This window comes from Anolis carolinensis, chromosome 1, assembly GCF_035594765.1.
Source record: "Anolis carolinensis isolate JA03-04 chromosome 1, rAnoCar3.1.pri, whole genome shotgun sequence".
Lineage (NCBI taxonomy): Eukaryota > Metazoa > Chordata > Lepidosauria > Squamata > Dactyloidae > Anolis > Anolis carolinensis.
This window is the reverse complement of record NC_085841.1, coordinates 7,133,742-7,155,612: the sequence shown is the minus strand read 5'-3', so window position 1 is coordinate 7,155,612 and position 21,871 is coordinate 7,133,742. Positions and strand designations below refer to the sequence as shown.

General features: G+C 42.7%; 1 protein-coding gene across 1 annotated transcript; it reads right to left on the bottom strand.

Moving 5' to 3' along the window:
- Positions 1-1,645: 1,645 nt before the first annotated feature.
- LOC100553739 (squalene synthase) lies at positions 1,646-21,249 on the bottom strand. Its single transcript, XM_062968765.1, has 9 exons — positions 21,144-21,249; positions 19,074-19,243; positions 18,453-18,553; positions 14,057-14,240; positions 12,806-12,934; positions 12,481-12,672; positions 5,454-5,630; positions 4,021-4,173; positions 1,646-2,255 (listed from the first exon to the last, which is right to left on the bottom strand). Exons 1-9 carry the CDS (start codon positions 21,247-21,249, stop codon positions 2,061-2,063), a joined length of 1,407 nt encoding a protein of 468 aa, XP_062824835.1. The 3' UTR covers positions 1,646-2,060.
- Positions 21,250-21,871: the final 622 nt, after the last annotated feature.

Below are 21,871 nucleotides of genomic sequence, written 5' to 3'. Positions count from 1 at the left end.
TGCAGGTACTACTGTAAGTGGACCATAATTTACCAATATGTTTTGCATGAGCCTCTGTTTTCAGACCTTTGGCTGATGAGCTGTTGTTTTATAAAATGGAGCTGTAGTTTTACAAAATCTTTAACCTTCTCTGCTAAATAATACCAGTCCCTTAAAAAACCTACAGTCTTCATGATTCCACAACAGTTAAATTGTGTTAATTTTACAAGGAACCACCTTTCTTGCTCCAGTAGAGTCTCAGTTATCCAAGTTAAGCGGGCTGGCAGAACCTTGAATAAGTGAATATCTTGGATAATAAGGAGGGATTAAGGACAAGCCTATTAAACATCAAATTAGGTTATGATTTTACAAATTATGCACCAAAACATCATGTTATACAACAAATTTGACAGAAAAAGTAGTTCAGTACGCAGTAATGTTATGTTGTAATTACCGTATTTATGAATTTAGCACCAAAATATCATGATATATTGAAAACATAGACTACAAAAATGCATTGGATAATCCAGAACCTTGGATAAGCGAGTCTTGGATAAGTGAGACTCTACTGTATTTAAATTCACCGCTTTGTCTTCTAGGTTCAGGAGTTCAAAACATTCAATACATCATTTTCATTTGTCAAGACTTAAGAGGTTTTTATAAACTGGTATGAATTTTTTCTACAAGACTGTTTCTGAGGGACATTTGGACTGGGACAAAGCACTGTAGGACCTATGCAGGGATAAGAGGCCATCCACGACTCCTTTGTCTCAAATGATTTTTTTCCCCCAGTGATCTCAATCTTTTCCCTCCCATTATACTCTTTGGAGGTACACTTAACATTTTGATCCCAGCAGCTGTTAAGGCAGCCTTTGTCCACTATATATTTTTAATGAAATCTCAGATTCAGATCTAGAGTGTGGCATATACGATCAGCTGGCACCAAACAGATTCCACACAGAAAGAAGAAAAGGGACAAGTGGATCTTTCTTCTTGTGATCCATTGATGTCAAGATGACATCAGAGACAAAAGACCAACGTCACTCAACTCCAAGGCAACTAAGTAGAACAGTAGTGCATTATAATACTTTGATATCAGCCTTTTCTTCATGAGTAAGTTTGTAATGTTTTTATTTTTTATCTTTTAAGCCAGTAATGAAAGGACCAAGGCATTGACATCTCCAGCCCACCCTGTGTATTGATATCAGCCAGTAAACAATGTCTTAAATCAAGAAATAGCTTTCTAAGATCTACAGAGATACTCACAGGAACACCTCAGCAAGCCAGAGTCCAAAAGTGGAAGGCTAAAACCCGGAACCTCAATCAATGGCTGATACTGATGAGAGACTCCCCCATGGGAACACAGAACCCTGGATGACTTGGAAGGCGCTGAATAGACTGCACTCTGCCACCACAAGAGGAAGAGCCAATATTAAGAAATGGGGCTACAAAGTGGAGTCCACGACATGCGAATGTGGAGAAGAGCAAACCACTCACCACTGACTACAATGCAGTCTGAGCCCCACCACATGCACAATGGCGGGCCTTCTTACAGCGACTCCAGAGGCCTTCCGAGTGGCCATCTTCTGGTCAAAGGACATTTTGTATAGTGCCAAGTTTTTAACTTTGTTTGTTACTTTCTATACAATATAATTTGCTTCTGACACAATAAAATAAAATAAAATAATGTGTGGGGCAGGGATTATTTGTTGGTTTTACTTGGTAAATGTGGAGGGAAGTGGTATGGAAAGAATGCTATGACTTCTGTATTTGATCCTTTTGTTTCATTTTCGGAAGTTGAAAATTGTTGAATTACCTCTACTGTCTGTCTGTCTGTGTGTTGTATGTCTAATAATAGCACTGAGTGTTTTGCCATGTATATGTGCATTGTGATCTGCCCTGAGTCCCCTTCGGGGTGAGAAAGGCAGAATATAAATACTATAAATAATAAATATTTTAGTATCTGTGTTTTTATTACTTTATTTTCACTTTGTTGGGTTTAAGTTAACCGTTTTGAAGACCCAATAAAATGAATTTTAAAAATAAAACCATCTCTGCCTCCTCAGTTCTTGACAGTCTTCCTAAGCTGCCTTGAACATTATGCTCAGATATTGCCAGGCTAGGGCTGCTAAAACCATCATGCAAGACAAGTAACTTAAGGAGTAATGGGTTCGTGGGACCAGGGTCCTTCCGGGTGAACACATTGAACAGATAGAAGTGACAATTTGTTGGGTTCTGCTGGAGGAAGGATCCGTGCTGGGGATCTTCTGGTAAATCTACCAAGAGAAGAGACAACATCCATTAAGATGCAAACTTCCCAGGGCAACATTTAACACTTATTGGGCTATATTCCAGCTATATTCCCTGAGTTGTAATTATGTCTGTTAGACTTATCGATTGGGACAGAAGATGTGTCCTATGATGCTTCTGCTCCAGTTCACCCATGGAGCCCCATGGAGCCCATTGTACTACTTAAGGCAACTTCTGATGGGGTTCCATGGGTGAAATGGGGTGGCAGCATGGTGAGACTCTGCTGTCGACAACACAGAAGCTGCCCACGTTCCATTAGGAACAACGGGGCTTCGGTGTAGTGGAGACACTTTCCTATATGGGATGGGTGTCCAGGGCCCAGGATCATAGAATCATAGTGTAATGAAGTGTGATTTTTTTTTTAGTTTACAAATGCCATGTTTAATTGTGTTTTAAAAGGGTTAATATTTCAGTTACTCTGCACTCATGAGTTGGTTGCCATGGAAAAGGGGGCGGAGCCAACGGTCATTTTGTGTGGAGAAATGTAGGTTTGAAAAATTAGTGGTTAGTATGTGCCTGAGGAGGTGCAGAGAAGGCTGACCCTCAGTGAAGGGATCAGGGTGACTCAAATGTTTGATTTTGAGTCATTTTAAAATAAGTTTGGTGGCTTATTTAAAGGTAGTCTGTGTCTAGATAAGGAACAGATGGTCTGTGATTGGAATTCACAGGGTGACTGCAAGTTTAAAGGCAGAAGAGAGAAAGAAGTGGTATTTTAAAGTTTGAAACACCTCAATATAGCTTTGCAACTGTTAAGGAAAGTGCTTCTAAGTGAGAATTGTAACTATTAAACTTGTGCCTGAATAAACGTGTTATTGTTCCTTCAAGCATCTCAGTCTCTGTCATATATACACACATTAAGAATAAACAAGAAGAAGAAAGAAAAACAAAATTTAAAAGTCCCCTCTCTAAGTAGCTAGTGGTTATGTATCCCTATAGTGGTGGCAAGAGTTGATGATCCCCTTGACATCTGGTGGCAGCATTATAAAGACATTGACATTTGGTGGCAGCTTTTAAATAAAAACATCTTTAATAACTGGGTACAGCGGATATAGTTATATATAATTTAATAAAAACATCATCCTTCTCCACAATTGGTGGCAGAGGTGGGATTTTTAAAAGGATTTCTCCCCCTTTCTGACATCTTTACACATAGAATCATAGAATAGTAAAGTTGGAGGAGACCTCATGAGCCATCCAGTCCAACCCCCTGCCAAGAAGCAGAACATCGCATTCAAAGCACCCGACAGATGGCCATCCAGCCTCTGCTTAAAAGCCTCCAAAGAAGGAGCAATTGGTCTACTGCCACTTCCTGCCACCCAGATTCACCATGGAGGCTAGCAAATCATGACACTGGACCTCATGAATGTGGTGAGATCCTAAGAGAGCCAGAGTAGGATAGTAGTTTGAGTATTGGTCTATGACTCAAGAAATCAGGATTCAAATCCCCATTGAGCCATGAAAACCCATACACTCTTAGCCTTAGAAGTCACTGTAAAATGGTACTGAACACATACAGAAATAACAACAATTCAGTCTGGGCACTGGCAACAAAGGAAAGGGATAGACGAGATTCTATTGGGAAACCCAACTAGAAAGAACAAAGTAGAGGGAATGCATGGGATTAATGTAAATGACACTTTCTGTTCCACAAGTGATTTAGTGGATCTACTCGTTTACTACAATGTGTTTGTTTTTTTTAAGTCAGTGACTCTGTCACTGACTTCAACTCACCTCTTCCATGTACTGGAATGTGATGGCTTTGACAGCCTGGATGTTGGTGGCATCCATCATTAGAGTGGCGGCTTGCCCTTTTCGGATCTTCACCAGTCCCTGCAAGACCTGCGGGTTGTTGTAGAAGGCTACCAAGGTGGCAATGCCCTTCACCTGGAAGGGAAGAAGGTGTCAGAAACCACAAAAAAGGGTCCTGCTGAAATTTGGCCCAAAAGGTCATCCATTTGGGGGGGGGGGGTGCAAGAAATACTCTGTGGTGGTTTTCCCAGTTCCTTCCAATGAAATATAGCCAAAAACTGTGCTTGTCTCCCATCCAAGAACTAACTAGGCCTGATCCTGCTCTTTGATTACCAAGAAAAAATATATACCTCATACTGATTAATGAGGGAATATTATGCAAAAAATGTGCTACCTATAAATATATGAAGCTTGCAGTGCTTGGCAGTTCTGACATTAACTGGAATATACAGTAGTAGCCTGCCTTTGTTTTCTTTAATAAAGCTTTAATATCTCAAAGTGAGCTTGTATCTGACAGGACTCTATATAGAGATTGGTGCTGAAGACTCCTAGAAAACGGAAGACCCATCTACACTGCCATATGATGCAGTTTGCATCATATGGCAGTGTAGGTGGAGCCTCAGTCCAAAAGATATTAGCTGGGCAAAATTCTTCAATTTCATATAAAGCAGTGGTTCCCAGTCTGTAGACCACAGCCCAGCAGTGGGCTGTGAGAATTAAAATCTGGTCCGTGAACCTCCTTCCTCTTTATTTATTTCATTATTTATTTCCACTCCTTTCCGCAAAGCTGACCATTGCATTGGATAGACCACATCAGATCTATATTATTAAATATGGTTTTCTGTGGATGAACAGATGGCGACTATTGGATGACATATATTCTGTATCAGAAACTAGACCTGATATGGTCTATCAATGCAATTTTCTGAATCTGCACCCCACATAACCAAACAGAATCTAAAGTTGACCAAAAACTGATTTGTAAGCCTTTTGCTACTAATGTTGGAGAGTGGCCCCTGTCAAAGTGGTCCCCGGTCAAGCAGGACCTAGTTAAAGTGGTCCCTGGTCAAGAAAAGGTTGGGGACCACTGGTTTAAAGGATGTACACTGTACAGTGTAAAGGAGACTGGATTCACATACCAGAACCTCTTTGAAGGGAGATATTACACCAGTGCCATTATGAAATCCCTGGGATTTCCACACTACACAATTCTAGAATAATGATTCCACTTTGATGGCGATGGGGTTTCTGGAATTTTGAATTCTTACATTTTCAGCCAGAGAAAAGTACTGATTCTATAAATTTCAAATCCAGTATTCTATAAGGGGCAACCATTGAAGTTAAGAGAATCATAATGTTGTCACTGTGCAATGTCCTCCCAAGGTGCAAAATCCCTCAGGGACTGTCCAACCTACCTGGGGGATAGCACAGAACTTGAACACACTCTGGTTCTTCAGTTGTGACAGATGTGTCAAGATATCAGGGATGTGATGCAGAGCATTGGTGATGAGCTCATTCAGACACTGGACACCTTTGTCAATGTTCTCAGGCTTGGCCAGATCCGACATCGTCTTTGCATACTTGCTCCACACCTGGAAACACTCAAAGGGTTAGAAATGCTGGCCAACTAGGTCTGGGTGGGATGTTGCAATGACATACTGGAAGTCTGCCACTTTATCCCTTTCCCCAATAAACATTGAGACCAAGGAGTTCAACCATTCTAGTTTGCACAATGCATTTTGTCTTGTCTTATTATCATGCACCTTTAAGCTGACTCAGTCATGTGGTGATCTTTCTGTGGAGCATGCTTGCTAAGATTACTTCAGAGGTTTTCCACTGTCTTCTACTGACAATCACCCAATGGATTTCCATGGCTGAATGGAGATTTGAATCATGGTTTTGCAGAGTCCTCATCCAACACTCACATGACCAGACAAGGGTGGGCAAAATATGGCTCACTGGCCACATGTAGACTTTCAACATAACTTCTACAGTCCATGATGGCCTTTGATGCTTCCCCAAAATTTCACAATCCCAAGAAAAACATTTTTTAAACAAATTAGCACAATTTTCAGAAGTTTTGCCCAATAGTATGAGGATTTTTTGTGTCAAAAGCGACTTGAGAAACTGCAAGCTGCTTCTGGTGTGAAAGAATTGGCAGTTTGAAAGGACATTGCCCAGGGGATGCCCGGATATTTTACCATCCTGTGGGAGGCTTCTCTCATGTCCCCGCATGAATAATATGAGCAAATCCTATACTAAAATACCCTCCAGCTCCATAGAGAAAGGCCGTCAAATTCCTCTAGCATTTTCTCCAAGTGTTCACAGATGTCAAAATTTGAAGGGAACTCAATCATCTGGCTCAGTCCAACCCAAAATGCTTATTGCCTAACTAAGGTAAGTTAGGTAAGGTAAGGTGGCCATCTGTTGGGGGTGCTTTGAACGTGATTTCCTGCTACTTGGCAGGGGGTTGGACTGGATGGCCCATGAGGTCTCTTCCAACTCTATGATTCTATGATTCTATGATTCTAGGTGGGCTGCATTTTTTCCTGCCTTTTTAAGAACTACACAGCCGCTGGATGTCCAAATAATGTCTGACATCATATGAAACCTTTCCTCTGTTTCTACCATTTCTACACATTTCAAAGACAGACTCCCACAGAGCCCATCAAATGATGTATGATTGCTTCTGGTGGTTGCTCATGGGATTCCATCACTACAGTGTGTAGAAATGGAAGGCTTTTGAATCCAGTCCTTTCCCTGAGCATAGAAAAGCTTGAAAATTAGTATTTTTCCTTGTGGTAGGAAGTGGTGGATTTGTCTGATTACTTTGTGACATTTCAGTGGTGCAGTGTGTTAAAGCGCTGAGCTGCAGAACTTGCAGACTGAAAGGTCCCAGGTTCAAATCCCGGGAGCGGAATGAGCACCCGCTGTTAGCCACAGCTCCTGCCAACCTAGCAGTTCGAAAACATGCAAATGTGAGTAGATCAATAGGTAATAATAATAATAATAATAATAATAATAATAATAATAAAACTTTATTTATACCCCGCCACCATCTCCCCAATGGGGACTCGGGGTGGCTTACATGGGGCCATGCCCGGGAAAAATACAATACAACACAATATAAAAACAACATATCATAATACAATTACAACAATACAATAAAGAATCATATACAGTACAACACAAAATCCAAAGAGCAATATAACAGGGCAGGCCGCACTGACACTCAGTTAAAACTCGGTACCACTCCGGCGGGAAGGTAACGGCGCTACATGCAGTCATGCCGGCCACATGACCTTGGAGGTGTCTACGGACAACGCCGGCTCTTCGGTTTAGAAATTGAGATGAGCACCAACTCCCAGAGTCGGTCACGATTGGACTTAACGTCAGGGGAAAACCTTTACCTTTACCTACCTTATGAGTGGTTTAAAGATGGTGTGGGTCCCATTGAAAGAAGTGTTTTTAAAAGTGTTCATCTCTTTTTGTTTAGGAACTTAAGGAGAAAGGAACCCAAAACAGAAAGGATGCCTGACTCTTTTAGTGTAAGAGGCTTAAGGGGAAATGAAGGATCCCATGGAAAGTGGTGCCTCAAAAGGACGGATAGGATCCTTTCAATAGTTGAGCTAGAAAGGGGAGAAGGCCATCAGAAGAGCCATCTCAGAAGAGCCACCTGTTTCTCACCCTCTCCTTCTGCAAGGGCTCCTCCTGGTGGGAAAAAGGCAATCATGAAATGGTAATGTTTCTTGCTATACTTTTATTTAAAAAGAAAATAAAAACAATATTCATACATTGCCTGTGTTATCCTGGAGGATTTTCTGGCAAGTTCCTACATTGCCTGCAACAATTAATCCCCAGTCTCACGTGGTTTTCTCTTTAAAGCTGGAAAAATATGAGGACAAAACTGTTGCCTCCTCTTTTTGAGCAGACCACGGAACAACAAAGAGTATGACAGGGCTGTATACTCTCACCCTAGCTATTCAACTTGTATGCAGAACACATCGTGCAATGTGAGGGGCTTGGTGAATCTAAGTCTGGAGTTAAAATTGCTGGAAGAAACATTAACAACCTCAGATATGCAGATGATACCACTCGGATGGCTGAAAGTGAGGAGGAGTGGAGGCGCCTTCTAATCAAGGTGAAAGAAGAAAGGGCAAAGGCTGGGTTGCAATTAAAAATGAAAAATTATGGCAACCAGACTGATTGAGAACTGGCAAACAGGGAGAAAATGTGGAGGCATTGACAGACTTTGTGTTTCTAGACACGAAGATTACTGCAGACGCAGACTGCAGTCAGGAAATCAACTCTTGATCTAATCTTAACAAATGTGGAAGACCTGATCAATACAGTTGAAGTGGTTGGATCCTTAGGGGCAAGTGACCATGTGCTCCTGGAGTTTGCAATACAAAGGAATGCTGAAACTAAGACAAGTCAAACACGCATTCTCGACTTTAAGAGAGCTGACTTCCAAAAAATGAAGGAATTACTGAGCGGCATTCCATGGACACCAATATTAAAAAACAAGGGAGTTAAGGATGAATGGGAGTTTTTCAAAAGTGAAATACTCAAGGCGCAAATGCAAACAGTGCCAACAAAGAAGAAAAATAAGACAAGTGCAAAGAAGCCAGAATGGATGTCCAAAGAACTTCTAACTGAGCTAAAGCTCAAAAGTGACATGCACAAGAAGTGGAAAAGGGGAGAAATCACCAAAGAAGAATTCAAACGTATAGCCAACACCTGTAGGGAAAAGGTTCGCAAGGCTAAAGCACAAAATGAGCTCAGGCTTGCCAGGGACATAAAAAACAACAAAAAAGGCTTTTTTGCTTACGTTGGTAGAAAAAGGAAGAAAAAGGAGGCGATAGGGCCTCTGCAAGGAGAAGATGGGGTGATGGCGACAGGGGACAGGGAAAAGGCAGAACTGCTCAATGCCTTCTTTGCCTCGGTCTTCTCACAAAAAGAAAGCCATCTTCTACCTCAGCAACATGGAATGGACGAAGGATTGGGGGAAATCCAACCCCAAATAGGGAAACAAGTTGTCCAGGAACACCTGGCCTCTCTAAACGAATTCAAGTCCCCAGGGCCAGATCAGCTACATCCAAGAGTACTGAAGGAACTAGCGGAAGTTATTTCAGAACCACTGGCAATTATCTTCGAGAGTTCTTGGAGAACGGGAGAAGTCCCAGCAGATTGGAGGAGGGCGAATGTGGTCCCTATCTTCAAGAAGGGAAAAAAGAACGACCCAAACAATTACCGTCCGGTCAGCCTCACATCGATACCAGGCAAGATTCTGGAAAAGATCATTAAGGAAGTGGTCTGCGAACACTTAGAAACAAATGCGGTCATTGCTAATAGTCAACACGGATTTACCAAAAACAAGTCATGCCAGACTAATCTGATCTCTTTTTTCGATAGAGTTACGAGTTGGGTCGATACAGGGAATGCTGTGGATGTAGCCTACCTGGATTTCAGTAAGGCCTTCGACAAAGTCCCCCACGACCTTCTGGCAAATAAACTAGTAAAATGTGGGCTAGACAAAACTACGGTTAGGTGAATCTGTAATTGGCTAAGCGAACGAACCCAAAGGGTGCTCACTAATGTGTCATCTTCATCATGGAAAGAAGTGACAAGTGGAGTGCCGCAGGGCTCCGTCCTGGGCCCGGTTCTGTTCAACATCTTTATTAACGACTTAGACGAAGGGTTAGAAGGCACGATCATCAAGTTTACAGACGACACAAAACTGGGAGGGATAGCTAACACTCCAGAAGACAGGAGCAGAATTCAAAACGATCTTGACAGACTAGAGAGATGGGCCGAAACTAACAAAATGAAGTTCAACAGGGACAAATGCAAGATACTTCATTTCGGCAGAAAAAATGGAAATCAAAGATACAGAATGGGGGACGCCTGGCTTGACAGCAGTGTGTGCGAAAAAGACCTTGGAGTCCTCGTGGACAACAAGTTAAACATGAGCCAACAATGTGATGCAGCAGCTAAAAAAGCCAACGGGATTCTGGCCTGCATCAATAGGGGAATAGCGTCTAGATCCAGGGAAGTTATGCTCCCCCTCTATTCTGCCTTGGTCAGACCACACCTGGAATACTGTGTCCAATTCTGGGCACCACAGTTGAAGGGAGATGTTGACAAGCTGGAAAGCGTCCAGAGGAGGGCAACTAAAATGATTAAGGGTCTGAAGAACAAGCCCTATGAGGAGCGGCTTAAAGAGCTGGGCATGTTTAGCCTGCAGAAGAGAAGGCTGAGAGGAGACATGATAGCTATGTACAAATACGTGAAGGGAAGTCATAGGGAGGAGGGAGCAAGCTTGTTTTCTGCTGCCCTGCAGACTAGGACACGGAACAATGGCTTCAAACGACAGGAAAGGAGATTCCACCTGAACATCAGGAAGAACTTCCTCACTGTGAGAGCTGTTCGACAGTGGAACTCTCTCCCCGGGGCCGTGGTGGAGGCTCCTTCCTTGGAGGCTTTTAAGCAGAGGCTGGATGGCCATCTGTTGGGGATGCTTTGAATGCGATTTCCTGCTTCTTAGCAGGGGGTTAGACTGGATGGCCCATGAGGTCTCTTCCAACTCTACTATTCTATGATTCTATGATTCTATGAATCAGAAGATGTTTACTTCTTGGGAGGAGAGCAATGGCCAACCTCAATGATAAAATAGTGAAGAGCAGAGACATCACACTGGCAACGAAGGTCCGCATAGTAAAAGCAATGGTATTCCCCGTAGTAACCTATGGATGCGAGAGCTGGACCATAAGGAAGGCTGAGCGAAGGAAGAGAGACGCTTTTGAACTCTGGTGCTGGAGGAAAATCCTGAGAGTGCCTTGGACCGCAAGGAGATCCAACCAGTCCATCCTCCAGGAAATAATGCCTGGCTGTTCACTGGAGGGAAGGATATTAGAGGCAAAGCTGAAGTATTTTGGCCACATCATGAGGAGACAGGAAGGAAATGGAAGGAAAAAGGAAGAGGGGCAGGCCAAGGGCAAGATAGATGGATCTTATCCTTGAAGTGACTGGCTTGACCTTGAAGGAACTGAAGTTGGCCACAGCTGACAGGGAGCTCTGGCGTGGGCTGGTCCATGAGGTCACGAAGAGTCTGAAGCAACTGTACGAATAAACAACAACCTCTTTTTGCAGAATCATAGCAGTGGAAGAGCCATCAACTCCGTACTCAAGCTTGGCCCCTCCTCAATGTGACATCCTTTCAATATTTAACCTTAGCTTTCATGTCCCCTTTCACCCTTCTCTTCTCCAAGCCAAAAATCCCCAATCCCGAAGCCACTCCTCATAGGGATTATGGTTTCCAGGCCTTGGACCGTTTTGTTGCCCTTCTCCGGACACATTCCAGTTTGACAATATCTTTCTTGAATGGTGTTGCTTAGAAATTTCAGTATTTCAGATGAGGCCTGACCAAAGCAGAACAGAGCTTAGACAATATACTCCTATTGATGCAACTTAGAATCGCATTGGGTTCAGCTTGTGGTCTACTGAGACTCTTAGATCCCTTCTTTAATTATGTTTCTGGTTTTCCATCATGGCCTGATCCTGCTTAGCTTCTAAAATCAGGGTGTTCAAGGCAACATTATTTCTTCTGAATGAACTGAATCATAGAATCATAGAATAGTAGAGCTGAAAGAGACCTCATGGGCCATCCAGTCCAACCCCCTGCCAAGAAGCAGGAAATCGCTTCTGAAGAAATAAGCAAGCTAGTGACTCAAGATGCTCTAGACCGAACACAAGATCACACCATCGACCACTCAGTCACAATCCTCCATTTGGGGCCGGGCTGTGGCGCAGCTGGCTAGTAACCAGCTGCTATAAATCACTACTGACCGAGAGGTCATGAGTTCAAAGCCCGGGTTGGGTTAAGCCTCCGACCATTAATAGCCCCAGCTTGCTGTTGACCTATGCAGCCCCGAAAGACAGTTGCACCTGTCAATTAGGGAAATTTAGGGACGCTTTATGCGGGAGGCTAATTTACAACACCATAAAACTGCCAGCAAAACACGAGGAAAGGAATGCGGAAGTACAGCCACTACTGGACCTATGCAGCCCCGAAAGACAGTTGCATCTGTCAATTAGGGATATTTAGGGACGCTTTATGCGGGAGGCTAATTTACAACACCATAAAACTGCCAGCAAAACACGAGGAAAGGAATGAGGAAGTACAGCCACTTCTGGACGGTGAAGCAACAGCTCCCCCTGTGGCCGGAATTGTGAAGCTGGAAAAATGTTAAAAATGCCTCTGAGTCTGTCTAATGTATGTTGTTTGTCTGTTGGCATTGAATGTTTACCATATATGTGTTCATTGTAATCCACCCTGAGTCCCCTTCGGGGTGAGAAGGGCAGAATATAAATACTGTAAATAAATAAATAAATAAATTTGCCCTCCTTCCCTGGTGTCTGCCTCGCACTCATTTTCATTACCTCTCGAGGCCAAAACTCTCTGCCCACAAGTAGGTCTTCATGGTAATCCCGAATGATGTTGATTTTCTGCTGGAAAACCCCCATGGAGTTTGCAAGCTCTGTGTCCTGGTCAACAACAGGGTCCACCAGCTTGGATGCAGAGAAGAGTTGTTCGAGGCCGATCCCCACCAGACCAGCGACGTAGTGGCAGTACTAGAGAGGTTCAAAAAAGTCAAGTTTTAGGGCAGAGAGGGACACAGCCCTCCAGGAAAGTCCAGTATGTCCCTTTCCCACCCCACTTCAGCCAATCGAAGAGTTTCGTCCATCATGAAGGATTGCCACTGACCTTATCCCAGTCTTCTTCAGATTCCACCTTCTTCTCCAAGAACTCGGCCATCCCGAGGCCCATCTTGCGACAAATGTCAGCAATGACATCCTGATATACCTTCTTCAGCTTGCGGAATTCCAAAGAGATCTAGGGCACAAGGGAAAACTGCTAATTCCCAAAACAGACTATCAAGACTCAACTCAAGATCATGTCAAACATTGATTTAATGTTGCTCACCCCAGTTTGGAGAGAAGGGAAACATAAATCAATGCAAACACTCCTATAATAATATTTTGATTAGAATGTATCGATTAAAAAATTTAAAATAACAATATCTGAACTCCAAACCATGACCAAATACCACTTGGAAATTTTAACTAACCAATTCACTAACTAATAGGAAAGCTGCATTTCACTTATAAGCTTTCTTAATAGCTGAAACTATTCTTTCTGATTCTACGTTTTCCATACGGTTTCTTATATATTAGAGTCTCACTTATCCAAGACTCACTTATCCAAGTTTTCTGCTGCCCTGCAGACTAGGACGCGGAACAATGGCTTCAAACTACAGGAAAGGAGATTCCACCTGAACATCAGGAAGAACTTCCTCACTGTGAGGGCTGTTCGACAGTGGAACTCTCTGCCCCGGAGGGAGTGTGGTGGAGGCTCCCTCTTTGGAGGCTTTTAAGCAGAGGCTGGATGGCCATCTGTCGGGGGTGCTTTGAACGCGATTTCCTGCTTCTTGGCAAAATGGGGTTGGACTGGATGGCCCATGAGGTCTCTTCCAACTCTACTATTCTATGATTCCTTTAATCTAGATTAATCTTACTGCATTTCAACATTCTTTCTTCAATATTATCAATATTACAATAGCATTAAACCAAAAACTATTTAAAAATAAAATATTAAAACCATTAAAATCTACTAACAATAAAACACTACACATCACCCTTGATTCAGTCTTAAATTATTTTTTTAAAATGTTTGCCTGAAAAGAAAGGTTTTAGCCTATCCTGGGGATCTCAGGCCTTGGATGGTTTGTTCCTGGAGATATGATCTGCCAAGTGGCCCGGACCTGAACCATATAACCAGTTTGTGCCTGGAAACAAACTGGAAGCTAGAGGAACTGTTGCAACAGAGGGGTTGTGTGCTCCTTGTAGATTCTCCTGTTACCAATCTTGCTGCAACTCTTTGTACCAGCTAAAGTTTCCAGTCTTCATAGGCATACTTATATAAACTTAAGATTCAAGCATGGGGGCAATAGCTCACCACTGGGAAATCCTCTAGCACTTGCTTGTCCTTATCATTGCTGTCCATGAACCGCCAATCTGGCTGATAAAGATAGGAGTGGAAATTGTGCAACATGGGGACCTTGGTTTCCAAGCTGATCGTCACGTCATCCTCCACAGTGTCCAGAGCCCGGAGGACCAAATAGAAGATGCAAACCGCGTCGCTAGGGGAGAAGATTGAGAGGGAAGAAGATCATCTGTGACTTGGATGCCAACAAATACCACATGCTGCAGACAATATTTCAGAGTACCGTATATACTCGAGCATAAGCCGACCCGAATATAAGCCGAGGCACCTAATTTTACCACAAAAAACTGGGAAAACGTATTGACTCAAGTATAAGCTGAGGGTGGGAAATGCAGCAGCTACTGGTAAATTTCAAAAATAAAATTAGATACCAATAAAATTACATTAATTGAGGCATTAGTGGGTTAAATGTTTTGAATATTTACTGTATTTCAAAGAAAAACAGTAAACTAACTCTATAAGTGGAAAAGCAACAATAACTTTATAATAATAATCATCATCATCAACAGCTTCATTTGTGCCCTGCCCTATCTCTCTCCCCCTGTGGACTCAGGCCAGCTTCCAACATAGTAACAGGCAAACATATAATGCCTACATAAACAATGCAGAGCTAGATATAAATCTGTCATTATATATACTAATTTCACATGTGTGTTTCCCCCTGAAACCTTTGCAAATCTCTCTCTATGTGCATTTTCCTCCTGCAAAATTTCCAAGCCCTATTTATGCACATTTTCCCCCTGCACTTGCAAACATGTGAGGGTAAAATCCATATAAAATTCATATATAAAATTAATGTATACATATAGGAACAGATATACAGGAAATCTCTAGTTATCTATATTTACATAGGATTTGCAAAGACCTGTAAACATATGAGGGGAAAATTCATATATTAATGTATTTGTAGGGGGAACATCTATATCAATATTTAGAAGCTTTGGGGCATGCATTTACCCAAGGAAGAAATGCAAGCAAAGCCCCCCTAAAAACAACTTGTGTGTCCTCTTTTCTCCTCCCCTTTCCCACCTCTTTGCTTTCTCCCTTTTTCAAACTCTAAAAGTAGCCAGAAAAGGTTTTTTTAAACTTCTCTCCCCCTCCCAAAAAAACCCACCTCATGTTTGTTTCCTTAGGAATAAAAAGAAATACACACCTTCTGTTGCTCTCTTTTCCCTCCTTCCCTCTCTTTGGACTCAAATGTTCTTGCAATAATAGTAGTAGTAGTAATAATAATAATAGTAATAGTAATGAATCGTGCAAATTTGCAAGAATATCTTTATTTCTCCCCTTTCTACCCATGCAATCTGGCTTGCAAGGGTTTCTCTCAGTCTCCTTTCGCTTTTGAAAAAATTCACTTCTTGTCTCTGTCTCTCTCTCTCTCAAAAAAAAATAGTAAGATAACCAGCCTGGGAGGAGAAGCGAAGAAGAGAGGTTTTGGAAAAGAAAATATACTGTGGTCTCCAGGCTCTGCTGCTGGCTTGACCTTAACCCGAATATAAGCCGGAGGAGGCTTTTTCAGCTCATAAATAAGGGTTGAAAAACTCGGCTTATCTTTGAGTATATACGGTAACTATCAAAACTACTTAAGAGTACAGTATAACACTTATAACCTCAGGACTATGTATTGTTGAAGACTTTCATGGCTGGGATCACAGGGTTGTTGTATGTTTTCCGGGCTGTCCTCTGAGGATGCCTGTCATAGATGTGGGCAAAACATCAGGAGAGAATACATCTGGAATATGTCCATAGAGCCCAGAAAACATACAACAACCTCAGGACTGTTATCCACAATTTTACTGATCCATTTCCCCCAAAAATGCATCCTTTCTAGGTACTTTCTAGGCTCTCTGGGGCTAGAGGTCATTCTTTTCAGTAGTGTTCACTATTATCTGCAGACTCGCATAACCACCCAATGTATAGGATTGTATCCCCTGTAAAGATAGGAGTCGTAGTACATTCCTTGCCTAAGAAAAAACCTATGAAATTCATAGGATCACTGACACAAACGTTGGTGCAGAATAGACCACACAGACAGTCGACATATTGGAACAAACTAAGACTTTATTTGAAGAACGAGAAAATAGAACTTTACTAAAGATGGAATTAAAGTAACCCTCAGACAGAATTTTTTTTTACATTTTATTTTTGGTTTTGAAGTTACAATAAAAGTGGTGGAACAATTGATAGAAAGAGAAAGTTGGAATAAGGATAGGTGAGAGAGTGACCTTGTGGCGCAAGCTGGTGAGCAGCCTGCTGCAATAAATCACTCTGACCATGAGGTCATAAGTTCGAGGCCAGCCCGTGGCGGGGTGAGCACCCGTCAATTAAAAATAAAAAATAGCCCCTGCTCATTGCTGACCTAGCAACCCGAAAGATAGTTGCATCTATCAAGTAGGAAATAAGGTACCACTTATAAAAGTGGGGAGGCAAGTGTAACTAATTTACGACGTTGGAATGAGGAAGTGCCGTCACAGTGGATGATGAAGCAGCTGCTCCCCCCTGTGGCCAGAATCGAACATCCCCTCGGGAGAAGGTTAAATTGCCTCTGTGTCTGTCTGTCTCTGTCTCGGTTCGATGTGTTTATGGGCATTGAATCTTTGCCCTATGTGTATATAATGTGATCCGCCCTGAGTCCCCTTTGGGGTGAGAAGGGCGGAATATAAATACTGTAAATAAAATAAAATAAAATAAGGGAGGGGAGTTGGAGGGGAATAATAGTGTTAAAAAGACAGGAAAAAATAAAAGAAAAAAATAAAATAAAGAAGAAAAAAACAAGAAAAAAAATTTAGTCGTACTTCCAGATTTCCTGAGTTGCAGATCGTGTTTTCTTAATCTCTTTCCTATGTCAACATTGGACTTTGTAATCTATCTGTCCGAGGATTATTTTAATTCCATCTTTAGTAAAGTTCTACTTTCTCATTCTTCAAATAAAGTCTTAGTTTGCTCCAATCTGTCGACTGTCTGTGTGGTCTATTCTGCGCCATTTGTGTCAGTGAGTCCATATTCCTTATGTCTAGGATTCTTAATATCCAATTTTAAGTGGAGAGAATTCTTGAGTTTTCCATAGTTTGGCTAGGCATAGCCTCGCAATGGTTGTAAAATAGATGAATAGATTGTTTGTGTTTAAATCCATATGAAAATCTGTAAGCCCTAACAGAAAGTATTCTGGTTTTAACTCAAATTTCCTTTGTAATATTGTTTCCATTGTTCTGTATATCTCGCTCCAAAATTTTTCCGCTTTCTTACATGATAAGTAATTTGAAGGCATATAAACACACTCAATGACTCCCCATACACCTTTACTCTACACACACCCTCTACATCAGGGGTCCCCAAACTAAGGTCTGTGGGCCGGATGCGACCTTCCAAGGTCATTTACCTGGTCCCTGTCCTAAACGTTAGACTTAGGGTTGACCTAAGTCTACCTGGTTTTTAGAGATCTCTTTGCTTACCTATGATCTTATGAGATCATCTAGATGGTCTTTGAGAAGGTCTCTTTGCTTAGCTACGGCCTTGTGAGACCATCTAGATGGCTTTTGGAGGTCACTTTCCTTACCTATGGGCCTATGAGCCCATCTAGATGGTCGTTGAGGGTCCCTTTCCTTATCTATGGTCTTCTGATGACCTGATGAGATCATTTAGATGGCCTTTGAGGGTCCCTTTCCTTACCAATGGTTTTATGAGATCATGTAGATGGTCTTTGGAGGTCTTTTTGCTTACCTATGGTCTTATGAGATCGTCTAGATCAGGGGTCTCCAAACTAAGGCCCTCCAAGGTCATTGGCCTGGTCCCTGTCCTAAACTTTAGACTTAGGGTTGACTGAAACGACTTGAAGGCACACAACAACAACAATCCTAATTTTGGACTATTTCAGCATAGTTGGGCCCCCCATTCTTCTGAGGGACCATGAACCGGCCCTCCGCTGAAAAAGTGTGAGGACCCCTGCTCTATAGAATTGCTCTGGAGGAGGTAGTGAAGCCTAAAGGAATGTTCTCCCTGAGTCTCAAGTGCAATTCTGTGGCCAGCTTCAGGTGAAAGTAGACTATAGAATTGCGCTGGAGGCCTAAAACCAACAGTTTCCTGGGCATTGCTAGGTCCTTCAGCATAATCCTTTGGTGTTCAAAGCTTTTCATGTATAACTGAAACTGCATTCAACAAGCTTGCATTATAAGCAGCCTAGTGACATTGGGGAAATATTGTGGAAGGACAGAGAAGAAAAACCTTTGAACTGTGACACCCTGGTTGTAGAATATACTTCCCTTGGAGACCCAATTGACACAAAGGGTGTCAATTCTCCCTCTTTCTTCCCAAGACAAGTTCACAGATACACACACATGCCCCAACTCACCGCAACTCCCCATTGAGAGTCTGGATGATGACTGTAGCATAGTTCTGACTGCTCTGGTAGAGGTACCGGTAACAGAGACAGAGGCTTTTGCTGAGCGAATCCTACATGTAGAACATAGACAGTGGGAAAAGGCAGCATTGGTCCAGAGGGTCAGAAAGTGAGTACATTAAAAAGTATTCTTAATGTACTAAAAAGCAAAAATATACTATTCTAGGAATAAGAACATGATTTATTACTAGCCTTAATGAAATATAGACTTATCATAAATGCACGTTATATTATATTATGAGAAGATTAGCCTGAAGAGTACAACCAGGCATGTCTACAAAGTGCTACCACTCCTGGCTCCCAGCAATTTTGAAGGATGGGGTCACTTTGTGATCGTCATCCAACAACTTGACCAAGTATGGAGTCGTCCTCTCCAAAGGAGCTACTAGAATATTCCTACACATGTTGTGTAAATCAGAGATATGGAAGGAAAGATAGGTGGCAGAATTTCCTGTTCATGGTACAGTACAGCCCCGCTTATCCGAGCTCCGTTTATCCGACACTCCGTATTATCCAATGCGCCGCCAGGGGCTTTGTGGCGCATCATATTCTCCCCGCACCTCACTTGCTCACCTTTGAGGCCTGGGCCTTTTGAGAAGTGCAGAGCGTGTCACTAAGAAGCAGTATGCCCTGCGCTTCCACAGATCCGGTTATCCGACAGATCCAGATATCCGAGATTGGGCCCGCCCGTTTAAGACGGATAACTGGAACTCTACTGTATAAGGTTTCTTTCCCAACTTGTGCTGGGAAAAAGTCAGAAAAGCCAAACTATAGTAGAAGCTTGGGGCAACTAGAGAGGTTAAAAACAATATAAAGGGTTTTTATTATTATATCCATGGGAAAATTAAGAAGGAAATGACAGGGCCGCTGCAAAGGGAAAACAGTGAAATATTAAACTCTTCAACACCTTATTTGCCGCAATCATCACTCCAAAGAAAATAGTGCTCTACCTGAGGAAAATTGAGCTGATGGGAAATGCAGCACATGGCATATCTAAAGAGATAGTGCAGGAATATCTAGCTAATCTAAATGAATCCAGGGTCAGATGAACTACATCCAAGGGTATTAAAACAATTAGCAGGAATAATTTCAGAACAACTCTCTATCAGCTTTGAGAATTCCTGGAAAATTGAGGTTTCAGCAGACTGGAGGAGGGCAAATGTCCCCATCTTCAAAAAGAGTCAAAAATAGCACTTAATCATTTTCTGCTCAGTCAGTCTTACCTAAACATTAGAAAAGATGCTAGATCATTAAACAGATCATCTGTAATCATTTAAATGATTTTTGTTGTCACTAAAGTGCAAAAAAAGTCATGACAGAGTAATCTTACGTATATGTTTTTTAATAGAGTTACAATCTTGGTATATGAAGGGGCTGTTGTGGATGTAGCGTGTTTTGATTTTAGTTAGTCATTGATAAAAGTGGTGAATAGCACAAGGAACGACAGAACCCTGCACCACCCTACTCGTCACTTCTCCCAGGATGAAGAAGAGCCATTTGATAAGCACCCATTGAGTTTGGTGGTCACATTGGTGTGTGTCATCGTGGCCAGATCTGATATCTCCTGTGGGTGCAGCTGATCTGTGAGCATTAACTGTTCAAATGCACTCCTGGCCACTGCTGAAACCTGTTGAATCCATGGGCATTCTCCAACTGAGAACCTGCATCTTCAAGGAGTGTGTAGCCCTACCCAGCACAAACTTAATCCCTGTTCCCTAATTTGACCAAGACCTCTTCCATCTTGTCTGAATTAAATTTTGATTTAATCCAATCCACCACAGATGGCAGTCACTGAGTTGGGGTGAAAACAGCTCCCTGCTTTGTGGTGGAAATGAGTGGTAGCTTTGGATGTCATCCGCATCCTGATGGCACTGAACCCCAAAACTTCGCACGTTCAGAAGTTTCATAAATATGATAAAAATAGTATGGCAGATTGGGGGGTAGGGAACCAAGCTCTGAGTAACCCTCCAAGCTTGTGGTCAATTAGAAGTCCCCCAAGATCCATTTTCAAGGTTTGCCCATCCAAGAAAGAACAAAGCCATCATAAAAGCATCCGCTTGAAATCCCATCCCAGCAAGGTGGCCCAGAAATAGATCATTGTTGATGGTCATTAAGAACTGGAGCAATTAAGTAACTTTTGTATGTCAACACTGTGTTTGTATGCATAGCCTTTGAAAGAAAACATACACAAAATACAGTAAGGTATGTTTCAATACTCTAGTCAGAACACAGAATAGCATTATTGAATGTGATGTGAATGGAGGGGTGGTGAACAAAGGTAGTTCAGTGGGATTTGATTCCAAGAATTCCCGTAGATACCAATATCTCTGGATGTTCAAGTCCCCATTAAATACAACAGCATAGGAAATCTTGTAATTTATACAAAATGGCAAAATCAAGATTTTGTTTTTGGAATTATTAATTAATGGATGGTTGAATTTGTACATACAAAATATAGAGAGCTGTCTGTCATTTATCATAGCATACTTAATATTCTAACTTGAATAAAATTAAAGTATGATGAAGCATTAGGGGCTGACAATGCTTCTGTAATTTGAAAACTCTGTGTGTTCGTTTGTCAGGACCCATGTTTCCCGGGCCTTCACATTGGCGCCGGGAATCAGGCCCCTGACATTCCCGCACATTCCTGGACTGATAAGCAGGCCGGGGTCGCCCTTGAGACACCAACGGACAAAGGGGGTTTTTGGCGGGCACTATGCGCGGGTTTTTCACTGAGCGGGAATTGCATGTTTGAATGTGGGAGGAGGGTATATAAAGGGACCTGAGGGCATCACCCAGCACTCTTGGCTTCTTATCCTTCAGTAAACGTTCACCTTGTTTACGCACCGGTCTCGCGTCTTCATTCTCGAGCGGCTGGAGTGAGCTGACAGGCAAGCCAAGAGTACTGGCGCCATCCTGTGTTACAGTGAGGCATGGAAATGGACGAAGAGGAAGAAACTTTGATCGGAGCAGAGGGGGGCATGTCCCTCTCCGAACAGTTTGAGGGGTTTGCCGCCGTGGCGGCCTCTACCGCATATGCGCACCCTAACGGGGTCACCCGCAGACGAGAGAGGGCGCGGAAGGACGACGCGGAGCCCAGAAGCGATTTGAGCTTCGTATCCCCACAAAGACTAGAGTTCCTGGAGGAGAGAATGGGCGCCCTCGAAACCACGCTTGATGTCATGTCAAAAGCGATGGAGCGCCTCGCCCCTCTCCTCGCGGCAAGCTGGGAGGAAACGGCCCGGGCCGAGTCCAGGCAGACGACGGGCGAGGAATGGGCCCAGGGGACCCAGAGAGACATGGGGGCCCGCGCCAAAACCCAAACGGGACTCGCGAGGATGGAGGGGGGCGATGACAGCGGTAGCGAGGAC